At 39.8% G+C, this 15,965-nt stretch overlaps 2 protein-coding genes across 3 annotated transcripts; one reads left to right on the forward strand and one right to left on the reverse strand.

Annotated features, from left to right (window-relative positions):
- The first annotated feature begins 1,597 nt into the window (after positions 1 to 1,597).
- zfp91 (ZFP91 zinc finger protein, atypical E3 ubiquitin ligase) lies at positions 1,598 to 9,781 on the forward strand. Of its 2 annotated transcripts, none has more exons than XM_008413333.2 (12): positions 1,598 to 3,132; positions 3,411 to 3,448; positions 4,862 to 4,978; positions 5,214 to 5,250; positions 5,723 to 5,833; positions 5,928 to 6,023; positions 6,155 to 6,340; positions 6,515 to 6,565; positions 6,812 to 6,890; positions 7,603 to 7,717; positions 7,812 to 7,911; positions 8,098 to 9,781. In XM_008413333.2, exons 1-12 carry the CDS (start codon positions 2,720 to 2,722, stop codon positions 9,041 to 9,043), a joined length of 2,289 nt encoding a protein of 762 aa, XP_008411555.1. In that variant the 5' UTR covers positions 1,598 to 2,719; the 3' UTR covers positions 9,044 to 9,781. The 2 variants fall into 2 exon arrangements, with proteins under 2 accessions (XP_008411555.1, XP_008411546.1); XM_008413324.2 differs by having other exon boundaries at positions 1,599 to 3,132; positions 5,925 to 6,023.
- A 121-nt stretch (positions 9,782 to 9,902) lies between these two features.
- Positions 9,903 to 15,625, reverse strand: LOC103467202 (uncharacterized). Its single transcript, XM_008413347.1, has 3 exons — positions 15,538 to 15,625; positions 11,382 to 13,343; positions 9,903 to 11,278 (listed from the first exon to the last, which is right to left on the reverse strand). The coding sequence occupies exons 2-3, from the start codon at positions 11,456 to 11,458 to the stop codon at positions 10,648 to 10,650; spliced, it is 708 nt and encodes a 235-aa protein (XP_008411569.1). The 5' UTR covers positions 11,459 to 13,343; positions 15,538 to 15,625; the 3' UTR covers positions 9,903 to 10,647.
- Between the last annotated feature and the right edge of the window lie 340 nt (positions 15,626 to 15,965).

Genomic DNA, 15,965 nt, shown 5'->3' on the forward strand with positions numbered 1-15,965 from the left:
TGTCGGAGGGACGTGTGACAGACGTCATTGAAGGGATCTTTCTACCTTTCATGATTGAAAACCATTACCTTAAAATTAGAGGACTTCCATGGAGCTTCACACTCAGATGTAAACCATTCCAGTTGACGCTGGAGGTCATGGCTTAAAAATGGTGACAGAACCACACTGGATGGAAAACTCACATTAAAACGCTAAGGTTCTCCAAAGAGACACCTTCCTTTCTCTGACTGCGTCTCAAGATTCTGTCCATGAACGACACAAACAAGGTCAGCGATAAGGAGATGTCCTGACAGAGTTCAGCCTCTACTGGGAACAAGATAAACTTTGTGCCAAGAGTGAACCACAAGTAATTTTGTGGTTTTCCAGGGTTTGGAAATATGCAAAATGTAGTACATTAAAAATATGATTCAGTGACCTATCTGCTGACCAAACTACATACAGTTTCAATTTTGCAAAGGTAAGCTATAAATGTAACAAGAGCAAAAAAATTGGGCTGCTCAAAATGATGGACTAAAAAAGTTTCAGTTGCAGAAAACCATTGTCATAAGTCAATTTTAGGACATAATTTTTAATGATACATTTTTAAAAGAATTTGGGAGATTTATCATCTAAAAAAAATTATGAAAAGAAGAACCACATTCTCAGCATTATCAGGCCACAGCTCTGTAGTCATACATCTGCGCATAAAAAATATTTATTAGCAGCTGGGGTTATACATTAAACATTGAGAGAGCAACATTTCACTCTCAGACAATGAGTTGTAAGAAAGAATGCTGTAAAAAAGACCCCATGAAACACTATAGTGAACAAAACCTTGCTCTGAAGTTTTGTAAAAATTACCATTAGTCAATTAGCATGTAGAACATCTTTTATCAACAGTACTATGAAGCTTTCTGTCTGACATATGAGAGGTTTCTTGTATGATTGCGAAACAGTTTAGTTCTATTCAACACTCCATCAGCTCATTTAGATTTACTGTCTTTTTATTTATAGCTCCTTTAAGGTTCTGTATCAGTTTTTAATCGTACTGAGTTCTACACTCACTTTGGAAATGTACACCACACTATGTTCTTTTTCAAAAAAAAGAGGGTTTCTTCTAGTAATCCTTCCAAAAAGGCCATTTTCAGTTTCACATTTTTATAATTGTACTGTCCTGGATTTCAAAAATGAACAAGCCAAGAATGGCCTGTAGCTTATTGCAGCTCCTAGGTGTTTTGGAATTTTTTGTATGGTCTTAAGCACAGGGTGAATCTGCTGGAACAACCATATTTGGAAAGTTTTGATCAATCAGTCATCTTCATTACCCCTAAAGGACAATTATTATGCAAACTATAACAAAAAAGAAACTCTGACATAACCCATTGCGTACACACATAAGACATGAGGCAACTTTTTAAAAAGTGTTTTCAGTTGTCAGTTGTGATGACAGGCATGTATTCATAAAGGAATATATTCCTTTAAAAAAAAAACACACACATTATTGTTGATGTCAAACACAAGAACTAGTCTGAGCATTTCTTTCTCTTTATCTTATTTTTATTAAAAACAAAAATGTCTGAAAATTATTTCAAAACCAATTCGGACAGTATTTAGTCAGTAATAAAAACACACACACCACAAAAAATGTTCATATGAAAAATCATATTAGAACATAAACAGAAAAAAAAACGAGTTAACACTATATCCGATTTACAAGTAACGGATTTTAAGAGCGACTTAGTCAGTAGATTACCATATTATACTACTGCCATCTGGTGGTAAAACCATCTTATAAATCTGCAGCATGCCCGCAGTTCAGACTGGTCAGTGTAGGTTTGCAATGGCAGCCATGTTAGCTCTACATTCATCAGTGCAGATGAATGTAGCATAAAACACATTCACTATTAAGGTTAAAATACATATTCAGCAAGTTACTTGCTAGTGGAATACATTCGGCGTACTGGTCTGTTACTATCTTTTGCAGAAATGTATATTTGACTCAAAATACTCCAAATGGACTAAAAATAATAATTTTTGTAAAATTGTTGGGGAAAATCCTCTACATACAATGGTACATTTTCTTAATATATGAAATACTGTTTCTATTGATCGTTGGTCAAATTGGGTTTAGTAAATAAAAGTCGTTCTTTGCACAAAACTGAAAAATTAATAATCTAAAATATACGATATTAAGGCTGATAGATTTAATGTTAACTACAACTCCCACCATGCCCCAGCATCAGTGTGCGTGCGCACCTTTTCCTTAGCTTGCCAATGCGATTGTAGATTTATAAACAAGCTAGCTAAACTGAGCCGCGCTGCGCTATGGGCCATGAGGAAATCCGGATGAGTGTGAGAGCCGCTGTCACTCTTGAACACGGCTTCAGTTTATATTTGGCTTAAAGGAGACGCAACAAAGCGCACAAAATGGCTGTTCTCTGGGCCTTGGCGAATAAGTAGGTTTACTATAGCTTTAAGAACAAGAAACTAGTGTCTGCTTCTTTAAAATTATATCGGTTTATAGCTGAATAGATAATTAAGAAAAGTTTTAAGTTTCTAATGAATTAATATATTCATTTAATTTGCGACGAATCCAGCAGAAAATGCATCAATGTTGGATAAGGGCCGCTTGCAGTCAAAACGGCTTTAAAGCAGATGTGCTTAGTTATTCCTCACTTTGCGTGTGAACCTGCTTGACTATAAGAGGAATTAAGAGGTAGGACATATACCCTTCACGGTGATGGAACCAGTCGACAACAGAGTCGGGGATGTAAATAAAGACGAGGAACCGAAGGAGGACAAGGCCGCGGAGCAGACCCCGGCCACCAGTACGATCGGTACGCAGCGGAGGGCACTCAGAGAGCGGGGAGCGGGCCGACCTAGGTCCGGTGTCCCCTCTTCTGCCACGGAGGTTAACGGAGCTGCGCCCAGCGCGCAGACCTCCGGACGGGTTCTGAGGGACAGGTCAACCAGGGCAGTACCGGCCTGGCTGAAGGACTTGAAAAGCGACGACGAGGAGGACGAACCGAGCCCGGACAGCAGTGCGACCAAGCGGCGGAAAGTTTCCAGCTCCAAGCGGAGGAAAGGGCTAGATTCAGCGGGTCAGGTGGAAGCTGGAGAGGGTCTCACAGGAGACAGCCTTCAAGGCACAGAGTAAGCTTCACATTTATCAGCCCGTACTTAATAGATACAGTCAACGACAGACGCACATTTGTTTATAATAAGCCTGTGTAGAGTTGAAACGTGCATCAGTGGGGGTCTGCTCCTTTTAAAAGCACGCCTTCTGCATGGCTCGTCCCCTACATGGGTGGAGTAAAACTTACCTGTCTTTAAAGACGCTCTCTTTATAACAACTGCTGTATTAATGTCATATAGGATGTTGTGTCACTGCTGGCCATACAAGGTGATTTTTTTCCCCCTTTTCTCTTTAGTTCAGAAGACCCAAAGAAACCTGCCTCAGATGTTCAAGGTAATCAGTGGGATGCTTCAACAAAGCCTTGCAGAAGTTTTCATATAGCGTCAACGTGTCTAGTTTCTTTTTCTTTTTTACATTAAAACCAGTAACTTTAAAGTACATTATTTGGATTTAATGTTACAAACACAAAGTTCTGTATGATTATAAAGTGAAAGGGAAAAATACAGGATTTTTTTTGTTTGTTTGTTTCTTTCAGAAACAATCTGTATAGAGTTATGTGTAATTATATTCAGCCACCCACATTTTGACTTCAAATACAGCTGCTAGTTTTTTGGGGGATTTGCCTGTAACAGTGTTGCACATCTAGAGACTGAAATTTTAGTCCTTTCATCTCTGCAAAATATCTCAACCAAACCCTCTGAGCTTACGGAAAATAGATTTTACTACGTCATCCTGGTAATTGTCTGGTTCTGCGCTGTGATCTTTGTTCCACATCGATTACCTTGTAACACTTTAGGATGCTTTCATCTGTTGTAGCTCTGGCAGTATGTTTAGTGTTGTTCCCCTGCTGGAAGGTGAACCTCCACCTTAAGCCTCAAGTCTTTTCCTGCCTTAAAGAAGTTGTTGCCCGGTATGTAGCTTCATCCATCTTCCTTTCAACGTTGAGAGGCTGAAGAAAACACCCCCCACAGCTTGGCGCTGCCACCAGCACAATGGGGATGGCGTGTTCAGATTCAGAGTCATTTTTATTATAGTTTTAAGTCTTGCAGAGATTTTCCTTTATATGTAGTTCAAAAAGTTTTATTATGGACTCGCCTGTTCAGGGCTCCTCATGCTGCAGGTTTGGTGTGTCCTCTCTGACTTTATTTTAACACTGTCTGTGTTCTCGACTCGCTCCCATAAAGGCCAGATTTGTAGAAAACACAACTAATAGATGTCCTGTTGACAGACACGCCCACCTGAGCTGTGGAGCTCCTCCTGAGTTACCATGGTCCTCTTGGCTACTTCAGTTGGTTTGTCAATGTCATGAATAATATGCATTCTTATTACAGTAGCGAAATGTTAAATTATACACAAATGAGCTCTATTTTCTAATTAGAAAACTTTAAAAACTTTCTTTGCTGGATTTTTTTTGGACGGAAAAGCAGCTTCTCTGTTCCTTTTGAAGACAAGCCCCCCGCAGGATCATGCTGCCACCACCATGGATCATCTTCCTTCCACTTTACAACTATGCACTACTTTGTGTTATATACTTGACATATGAAATCCTGTTGTTTTTAATGTGACATAATGAAGATGTTCAGGGGCCGTGGCTGCTTTTGCAGGGCAATGCGGCTGTTGAATTAATGCCGCTCTGTCATTCATTGTGTGCGACATTCAAACAGAACAGATGTGTCTGTGTGACTGTGCCGCAGTTCATGGCACACACAAATGTTTCATGGCTTTCCATTTCCCCTCCAACTCCAGCTCTTCTTCCCAAACGGCCCCCAGCCCAGAATGATGCCAAGCCCCCGGCTGGCAGGGCGGCCCGGAGCGTTGCCAAGCCCGTGTGCAAGACCGAACCTGAAATGGAGACTCCAGCTGGTGAGTGACCTGTTGACCTTGAGCTCTGTCACAGATTGGAGAAATGCTGCAACAAGGTTTTATTTGTGATTCGATATCTTAGTTTTAAATCCATTTAATAAAATTTTTTTAACACATTAATAGCAGCAGTTTGACAAAATAAGATGCATAAAACAGAAGTGCATTTATTATATATTTTTTTAACTGAAGAAGGTTGAAATCTGTTTTTATTTTGTTGTCATTTTGTTTTGTACAGCAGTGGAAGAGAGCACAGATAGAGAAAAGTGTGAAACGTAAGTATGTGCTTAGCTTTTTAGTTTAAAAATTATTTCCACACCATGAATGATATTTAAATCCTGGTGATATGATTAAATCTAAAAAAGGTTGAACGCAACTTTTCCAGCATTAGTGATCCTTACAACCCTTTCTTTACTTTTGGGGAGGGCTTTGAGGAAAACTAGTACTTATTTTCGACACAGTTCTGTTAATTTTATCATTTAATTATATTACATTTTAACATTCTGAAGTTAAACTTTTAATTAAGTTATATTGTTAAAGTTCTATTTTATCTCTTAAAAAGTTATCACCACTTTACTGGACAAACGGATCCAGTTCATGTCAACGGTGGTTGTTTACAATCTGGTGATGTAGTTACGTTAAGATTCAATCCAAATACAGTCAGATTAGTTCGGAGTGTTTCTTATCAGTTTAGCAGGGTCAGAACAGGGCCATAAAACCCCTAACCTAATTGTGATTTTTCCTTAGCGAAAAGAAAGAAGAGGACAGCAAGGAGGTCGCAGAGCAAGTCCCGGAAGATGAAGAGCTTCCTTATCAGGATGATTCGAATGACTTCAGCTTCCAGCCTCAGAGTCAGAGGTAAATTTGCACTGAGCGCACCACTCAGCTGTGTACAGAAGCATCGTAAGCCGTTTGCAGATCATTTGGTTGTTTGCATTTTTGTTTTCAGCAGTGGTGAAGAGGAGGACGGCCTCAGCAGTGATGAAGACGTTCCCTTTAGAGACGACTTAAACGATCAAAGCTACGACCCGAGGGCTGAAAGATTTCTGTATGGAAGCCTCACGTCTCTCTTTTTTTGTTTGTTTGTTTGTTGGGAAACATTGCCAAATCTTTTTTTTTTATCAATATTCTAAGATATTTATGAAGGTTTTTTTTTTTTTTGTATTCATTTTTTTCTAGGGATATTACTAAACCAAAGCGCAAAATTCCTCAGAGACACAAGGAAAAGAAAGAGAAGGATAAAGCACCTAAAAAGGAAACAGAGTTTTCAGAGATAAAAGTAGAGGGTGCGGATAACCTGGAGACGGTGCAGGAGGAAGTAAAGCTGGAGGAGGAAGTAGCTGAAGATCTCGATGGACCCAGGAAGTAAGTTCAGCTTGTCCCGTGTTTTTATGCGGGAGCTTTAAAGACAGAAACAATGGTTTGTCGGTGTTTGATGGTAACCAGCTGATCTTCCTTATTTCTTCCCTATCAAGTCTTTTCACACTGAGTTGTATCTGTAAACACGAAGTAAGCACATTTTATTCCTTACTTAATCAGGAGAGGCCGCAGGAAAAAAGACGACAAAACTCCTCGGCTACCAAAGAGACGGTGAGAGTGAAACCTGCGTAGTGTCTCAAACCAAATATATACCATATATTTATTGTACAATGATGGTACTTTTTTTTTGTTTCTAGCTTATCTAATGTTTCTAGTGTACTTATTTCTCCCAATATTATAACCGGTTGGGATTGTGGTTGAGAAACCTTGCAGGCCTGTTAGATATTGATGTGTCTGTGAGGATCTGATTATAAGAGTCCAGGATGTTTAACTCTGCTGTTTGCTTGACTCATTCAGGAAGAAGCCACCCGTTCAGTATGTGCGCTGTGAGATGGAGGGATGTGGGACGGTGTTGGCTCATCCTCGCTACCTCCAGGTTTGTCTCAGCAGCCACACACACACACCCCTGAGATCAGCATCAAGATAAGCAAGCTGGGATTTCCTCACACATTCCCAATGGCATGATATAAACAAAAAGTAGCTCTTATTAATTCTTATGTTGTTGCTGTGTTTAAATGTATTTTTTCTTTTTAATAGAACAACGTTCATACAATGTAGATAAGACAGGTATTTAAATAACAGGGTTGCTATTCTGTCTGAAAAAGTGTGGAAAATAAAAATAACAATATGAAAAATCTTTTTTTTTTCTTCTCTTTTTCCCTCTCAGTGTCTATTTTTTTATTTATTGTTTTATTGTATTTCATAATTTAAACTTTAAACCTACAGAAATGTTCTCCTCCACGGACACTTTTTTTTTCTTAGATCAATAAATTTCCCTAATAGGTAAAGATTTTCTGGTAAAAGAAATTTTGGTAAAAGTTCTTGGCAGTCAATCTGAAAATTATATCTCTGTACATTTAGGCAGATATGCTTATTTCACAGTTTGGGGAAAAAACTTTTTTTTTTTTTTTAGGTATTTAGTGTGGAAATTGAAAAACAAAGAAGATCTACTTAGGAACTGTGATCAGTTTTAACATAACGAGTGTTTTTGTACCCTTCCAGAAAAGCAATACATATCCTCGCGTTTCTTTAAAGGACAGTACCAGTGTATATTTTTAAACAGTTTTCTCACATTTTCCCCGCACTAGCATCATATAAAGTACCAGCATTTACTGAAGAAGAAGTACGTTTGTCCCCACCCGTCTTGTGGGAGACTTTTCCGCCTTCAGAAGCAGCTGCTGCGCCACGCAAAGCACCATACAGGTACACAAATCGCTTGGTTTAAAAAGTCCCAATAATAAAGCTACGTAGTGAAAACATCTATATTTGATGGAATCCTTTTTTTCTTTCATTGTAGACCAGAGAGATTACATCTGCGAGTTCTGTGCCCGCGCCTTCAAGAGCTCCCACAACCTGGCTGTTCACCGCATGATACACACTGGAGAGAAACCTCTACAGTCAGTCTTTCTCTGTTCATTAATGAAGCAACTTTGCCATTCTGATTTAATTTAGATTTTTCTTTTTCCTGTACAGCTGTAGTTTGTAGTCAGTTCATGATAGAATGCAAAATATTCTAAGGCTTAAGACACAATGCCTCTGCAAGGCATTGTGTCTTAAGCCTTACTACCTCCCTGCTTTAACAGATGTGAGATCTGTGGCTTCACCTGCCGCCAGAAGGCGTCGCTCAACTGGCACATGAAGAAGCACGACGCAGACGCCACCTACCAGTTCTCCTGCTCCATTTGCGGTAAGAAGTTTGAGAAGAAGGACTGCGTGGTCGCCCACAAGGCCAAGAGCCATCCGGAGGTGCTAATCGCCGAGGCGCTAGCGGCCAATGCCGGCGCCTTCATCACCACCCCTGCCTCTCTGCTGGAGCTGCCAGGAAACCCTGTACAAGCGGATGTGGCGGGCATGGACGGGAACCACGTCGGGCAGGACGGCCACGCCGATCATCTGGGTCAGGACGGGCAGCACGTGACGCAGCAAGTGAGCCCCCAGGTGGTTTTACTGGGGCAAGACCCGAGCCTCCATACCATGCAGGTTCCCGTGACGATCGCCCTCACCCCCATCGACCCCCCGTCTCCGGCCGACAACCATCAGCAAACGCACCTGCAGCTCCAGATGCCCGTCCAGTTCGTGCAGCAGCCTCAGATCCAGCAGCTGACCCTCCACTCCGGCTCCATGGTGACCCAGCATCAGCCCCAGCTCCAGCCCATGCCGCCCTACGCCCCCCACCAGCAGAGCCAGGCTCAGATCCTGCAGATGACCTTCCAGCCTGTCAGCCAATCGCAGACCCACGTTCAGCAGATCCCCATCTTGACCGCATCGCCGCAGCTTCAGACCATGCACACGGCGGCTCCGAGCCCGCCACTGCTCTCCGCCTCCCAGCCTCAGACCCAGGATCCCTCGTCGGCCAATAGGAACGCCTTCATTCTGGACAATCCGGTGCTGTCTTCCTCATCTCCGCAGTGCGGCTCGCTGCAGCAGACGGAGGCGGTCGGGGAGAGCGGCGTGGTGTGGGAGCAGACGGGACAGGGGGACATTCAGGCTGAAGACGGCGAGATACACGTGCAGCAGGTCATTATATAAAGAAAAAAAAACACACACAAAAAAACACAAGGACTGTGCATGTGAAGAAGTACCTGCAGTACGGTTTGAGATAAATGTAGGATCACACAGATATAACTTGTACTGTTCACTAATCGTCAAACTTGGTAGCTTTTTAGAGTTTCCGTATCAGGGAAAGAAGTGTTTGTGAATGTGTGTTGCCTTTGTACATAACAGTCTTGTAACTAGCTGTTTGAGTTTGTGTATTCCTGAGATTAGGTTCCAGTTATGCAATAATTCACCCCCCAACCTCCTTCCCGTAAAATATTTGCCATGAATGCAGAAAGCTGGAACACATGAATTTAATTTATGAAACCTAAACACGGGCAGCATATTTTATTTTTAGTCTTTGTTATATATATAGAAGGTTAAGAAACATGTATGGTCACAAAGACGTAAGACTGAAACAGAAGTTTTAACAGCTTGAAAGTATGAACCGTCGAGTCTGATACATTTGTTAAGATGTTTGTTTACCTTGCAGGAACAATAACTGGTTCAACCCTCACTAATGTCCTTCCTGTTTTAAGGAGCCAAAAGATGACCACTGACACCTATATGGACATATTAAAAACAGTCACAGATTTGTCGGTATCCTCTCAAGTGTAACGTTGTTTGAAAAGAGAAGCTATGTAGAACATAATAATCTCACACATTAGATTTGTTCTAGCACAAAAACACAAAGATTCATTTATAAAACTTAATAAACGTCTTAACATTTAACCCAACGTGTTCAGTCATTTTTAGTTGAAAATTCAATGGTTTTTTTGTCTGTTTTCTTAGGGACAGGAGACATTTCAATTAGAAACTCATAAGAAATAATTGCTTTATTTAACAGGCAATTTTTTACTGCTACAAAAGTCATTGACAACATTTATGTTAATTCTGATACATTAATGTAAGCAAAAATGCATAAACACATGCTGGAATGAAGCAGAAGAGGCTTATTTTGTTCCTCATATATAAACAATTGTAAGAATTAAATTAGCTAATTGTTAGATCCATCTTCTCATTTTACTAGCCTGCAGATTAACAGACAGCATTCCTGTAGTAAGAGTTGTGTTTCTTAGGCTTTTAATATCTCTTAACTGAGAAGTGTTGGAAGTTTGATTTCAGCCAGCTGACCAACAGTGCACAGCATTACATAAGGAAGAGGCAGCACTGTGTTAGATCAAACTCGTGACTTAAAACCTTGTTCGCTACTACAGGTCCTTGCAGGTGATTCATACAAAGATTTAAAATACATTTTGATCTGAAAGTTTTATTAAAATTATTGTTGCTATAAGATACCCTTACGGAAAATATGTAACCTTTTTATTAATTTTGATGCATGCAGTTTTTTCTTGCATATCTCTAAAAGACCTAACGGTTAGAATGGAAATCTACATGGTTTTCAAGCAATACTGGTAACCAGTGTATGCCTATATTCACAGGAAAGGACGACAAATTGGTCGGTGTGTAACGGAGAAAAATTAATACAGCGACAAATGGACATCAGTATTGATGTCTAGTCCAGAACTCTGGCTCCATTACCAATTTAAGACATAAACATTTACAAAACTAGTTACTCCCAGTGGATAAACCCGTCATCAGGACATATTAATACGCTCTCTGTCTCTCTGCATTGTATATTGCTTCAGTGCTCTTTTAGGGGGAATCAAAGAGTTACTCAGTCCAACTTTCCTCTTCTTCATCTGCTGCTCAGCCTCTTTTCCCTTTGATTCCTGCCGAAAGCTCTGGGATCCTCCCACCGGTTCTGGTGTCTCCTCACTCACAGATGAATGAGAGTCGCTGGGAATCACCGCCGTCTGGAGGTCACTGTCGTGAGCAAACTTGCATTTGATGCCAAACCTGCACCTTCCGTCCTTCCTGTAGGAAACACAGACCTTTTTGCCTCCTATCTGGGAGGGTCTTGCCTGCATGGTGAGCGGAACGTGTTTCTGTAAAGCACTGAGCTTCTGGTCGGCCTGTGCTTTGAATGGGTTGGTGAACACGCTGCTGTCAGACGAGGCGTTTAGAGAAGGTGGAGGTAACTTTTTAGGGGTGACGGAGTCTAAGTGGGGTGGAGGCAGGATGGGCCGGGAGGGTGCTGAGGAGCCTAGCGTTTGAGGATGAGATGATGAGGGCTGATGATCCTCAGAGTCCGACTCACTGGATGCCGAGCCAGACTCCAGTAAGAAGTTGCGGCTCTTTTTGACAGCGGCATCATCTTGAAGAAAGCTTGAAAACAAAAAAAAAACAAAATCTGACTATCACTAATCAGAATACCAGCAAACCTATATTATCAAAGGATACATGTCAGTAAATAAAAGCGTCCACTCACTCAGCTTTCCTGCTGTTTACGTCTTCCTCCTCTTCATCACTGCTGGAGGAAACTCCATAACCAACCAGCGAGTTCATACTGGAGCTAGCTTGTTAGCATTAGCATATGAGGTCGGTTTCAGGATAGAACAGCAACAATTCTGTACCAGAATAGCTGCTACCCACTTTAATATTTTAATCTATGAAAATAGCCTCGCTGAAATACGTACAATCATTTCTTTTACCGTTTTGCGTCCAAGCTGTTTGCTATGGGAAGTGTAGCTGGAGCAGCAGATTATGTAGCTTTTCTGTTATTTACGTTCTACTGGGCATCTGCACTGACACCTACTGGAAGGGCGTGGTGTAGCACTCCTTAAACCAAGCAAAACTAAATACACTTGCTTATTATTTTCTCCCCAAATAATTGCAAAAGAGTTGCAAAAATATCCACATTCCTACACCCTCACACATTTTAACTTGTTAATTTACTATCCACAAATTTCTATTTATTTTATTGATGTGATAGTGATAAGTCAGTATGTAGCAGCGCATCAGTGTGTAGAGAAAATAAAATGATTTTCAATTCTTTTTTACAAATAACATCTGAGAACCATGGTGTGTATATCTGTGTAAACTCCGTCACTTTAAAATCTATTTCAACCATCTTCAGAAGTCACAGTATTAGTAAAATTGCCAATAATTTATTCTTAGTTTTGTCAAGGTTTTGGAGGTTTCATGTTTGACAAAATTAGAGAAAAATAGTATTTAAAAAAAAGCTTAAGAAGTAGAGAGGTTTATTGGAATATTGGTTAGGCTCCCAACAGGCTGAATAGCAAAGTGATAATGCAGAGAAGCAGCCAGGAGGCCAAGGGTAACTCTAGAGGAGCTCAGATGAGAGAATCCACTGTCAGGACATCTATTATTTGTGCACAGAACTGTGACTCTGTGGAAAGACTTGGAATTTGCTATTTACAGACCGTTAGGAGAGCTTGACTTTTTTTTTTTTTTTTTAAAGAAGAACATATGGGCAACATATCAAATTGTTAGATGTGCAAAATGTTTGGGTAAACAGAGAAAGATTAAGATGCAATTATAGCAAAAGGTGGTTTTTACAAAGTACTGAAAATTTAAATGCACATGAAACTTTAAATTTCTATTGATCAAACTTTTAAAACCTTTTTTCCCAACTTTGCAATTACACACTACTTTTGTCATTCTATCATAAAATCTATGATTTTATGTTTGAGGTTGAAATGTTATCAGAAGGTTTAAGCTGTACATTTTCACAAAGCACTATATTTACTATATCCGCTTTTGAGTATTAGTTGAATTCACTATTGAGGTTTTAGTGTGCTTGTTTTTTTCTGACATTCTATGAAAAAAGTGCAAATAATGTAATTTAAGAATTTGTCCAACAATTTTAATCACTTACTCATGTTGTTTATTGTCTCTAATTTGCCTATTGTCAATTTAGGAAAGCCTTACAGGCTGGTAGAAACAACTGAAATGTTTTGTCAGATCAGAGAGTATCACCAAGAGGAACTTTGTACAGACTCACAGAGATCGTCTTCTTAAAGGGGATACGAACTAGATCCTTTCTTTGAAAGGGTCAGGGGTTCTAGTCATACACGCCATATGTGCACTGGACTCGGCTCATGTCATTTTCCTCGTAGAACCGTGTGAATGTATGTTTCTTCTTTTTACCACAGTTGATTAAAATGTTTTCCTCTCCATTACAAATACCCATTATGTGCCTCTATGAATGGACTGTTTTTGCTGACAGATCACATCCTGTACCGACGTGCTGAGTCACCAGAGGAAAATTTCTTTCTTTTTAATTTCCACTACAGATCACTAACCAATCAGTATAACAGTCATGGAAAGTCTGCTACCGGAGCCAATTTTCCACCACAGCACGTACCCAGGCCTTTCCTGCAGATTTAAATCCAGAATCCCGCTCAGCTGCTATTTCTGTTGAAGAAGTCTGCAAAAAAGATGCATATGACACTGCAATGAATTATGTTACACAAACAGAGAACAACAACAACAAAACTAACTCATTTAATAAATCCACACAATAAGACTTAAAGCTATGCCTGGCTAGCTAGTGCAAAAATGTCCTTTTGTTTTTATTTCTGTTTCTAAACAGACCAAATTTATTGTAAGTTTTAATGACAATTATAAGTGATAAACATATTTACCTTTTCCTAAAGTTAAGTCAGTTAAGTTTATTTATAAATAGATAATTCACATCAAAACATATTTTACTACAGAGCACTATGAAGGAAAAAAATAAAAAAGGTTCAGCTTTAATAAAAAAACAACTATAAAACCTTAAATTATTCAAATATAATATTTTTCTTGACAAAATATCTTTTCGTCCAGCTAGCGATGCATTTCATTCTGTATTTCCAGTTTATTTACGGTAGATAAATACGATTATATGTTTTATTACTTATATCTTCTGTGCCTTGTTTACTGGCAGCTAACGAAAGCGTCAGATGGCCGGTACTTTCTTTTCTTTTGGTAACTGCCAGAGATTAAATTTGGCCTTTTTTGCAGAGTCTAGATGTTTCGTCCACCAGAGGTCACCGTTTTCCCTCAACTCCACCCCTTCTTGTTCTAATTACTAATAAATACAGTTGTCCTAATAATTGTGTGTTATCTGAGACTTTAAAACAGCAATAGTTGCAGTTGCAATAGTCTGCCTAGTATGCAAGAGTGGGCATTTACACAAATTAGGGGTGACAGGTGTGAATATTTGACCAGAAAATCCACTTAGAAAACCATAATTTCTTTCCTCACACACATCAAAACTGTGTTTTATTACAGTAAAACACATAGAACTAGTTTCATTGTGAGAGGCAAATGTTAAAACTTCAAGGACTTTTTCAAGACATGCATTTGTCTGGTGAACAAACCAGACCTGTCAGTATGTATGTCCTGCTTAAAAACGGTTTATCTTGCCGTTTATCATAAATAACAGGAGCTGCTACCAGGAATGAACTGCTGCTAACAGGAACTAAAATAAGCATCGTCTTGGATACTCGCCTGCTGTGTGGTCACATATCATTAAGGATAGTGAAAAATAATTGGAAGTAATGTTGAGCTGTGTCATTGATGAAGAACAGCAGCAGCAGCAGCTTCCCTGCTGTAGCCGGAAACATTTTCTAAGATAAGCTCTCAGTCCTGTTTATCGTAAAGGAGCAGGAATACAGCGGAAGCAGCGTGGAACAGCCCACACAGGATTACACTCAAATTCAGATCATTCTCCCTGACTTTGTCACTACCAGTAAATCAGATAAGCTGCTCATGAATTAGTTGATGAGCCCCTCCTACAGTAGTGCTTTACTGACTTTTAAGGCAAACTGTTTTAACATTTAATAAAAAAAACAAAAAAACACCTGTCCCTAAATAAGATTTCAGTAACCACCGCAAAACATTTGTCCGTAGGGCACCCAAATAGTTAGCAAAGGCCCTGCATATATAGAAAATGTAAATTTTCTATTTTCTATATCTGACAGATGAAAATCCAAAATTTTCATCTGTTAATTCTAAAAAATACCTTGTCAAAAAGCTTCTCCTTATCTGTCCACCCTCGTTCCCAGCTCTACAATCTTTGACTTGACTTGTGTGAACTGTAGAGTAAGCCTAATCTCCACAGTAAGTGAAGCTTGGATTATTTTCTATGAATTGTTTAACTCTATTATTTAAAAAAAACCACACACTCCTATCAAGAAAGAGGAAATTAAAAATCACTGTTTCAAAATGAGCTTACGGTACTAGAACACTGAAGCTGAGCACCTTTGTTTCAATAGACGATTTTACAGCTATTTTAATGAAGATGCTGTCTGAATCCTGCATTTTTCAGGTAACATATTTAGTGTTAAATTTTATCCAATGTATATGTCACGATAATTGTTTTCATGACCTCAACAGTGTTGCAAGTTTGTTGTAATTCTGTGCTGCTTGATGCCAATTCCTTTCCTGCCAGGTCGTTATTGTAAATAATTATTTTCTCTTAATAAGTAACGTAGTTAAACAAAGGTTCATTTAAAAAAATGCGTTTGTCTCGGATAAACCTCCACTTTTGCTCTTACTATGTACATTATTTTGTTTCCAGGAACATCTGTGGTGGAGGGTCACCCTCTATTAAATGTCTATTTAGCTTGCCATACCAGTGAGTCGCGTTGAATTCTTGCAGTTTGGCATCATGTTCTCGGGGAGAGGCGGAGAGTGGACAACCAGCTCGGAAACAGGAGCAGCTGCTTGTCCAAAGCACGGCGTCTAACCGGAAGTCGGGAGGAGGACTCAGACTTTAATTGGACCAGGAGTGAGTGGGAACAGAGGGAGGAATGTGATGTCACCGCGATGAGAGAGAGGCGTGCGCGGCTGTATAATAAAGGCAGACCTGTTGCTGGCGTACTTTTTTTTTTTACTGGGACTCCCCCCTACTGAGGTGAAAGACAAGGGAAGGTGTTATGGCTGGAACACGGACCAGAGGAACGAGCAGGACCACGGCGGCCAAAGTAGCTAATCTCGCCGCGCTGGTGCAGAATGAGTGCACCAACCTACTGGTCCTCTATGTGAGTACATACTATTTAAA

Source organism: Poecilia reticulata, linkage group LG1 (genome assembly GCF_000633615.1).
Source record: "Poecilia reticulata strain Guanapo linkage group LG1, Guppy_female_1.0+MT, whole genome shotgun sequence".
Taxonomy (NCBI): Eukaryota; Metazoa; Chordata; class Actinopteri; order Cyprinodontiformes; family Poeciliidae; genus Poecilia; species Poecilia reticulata.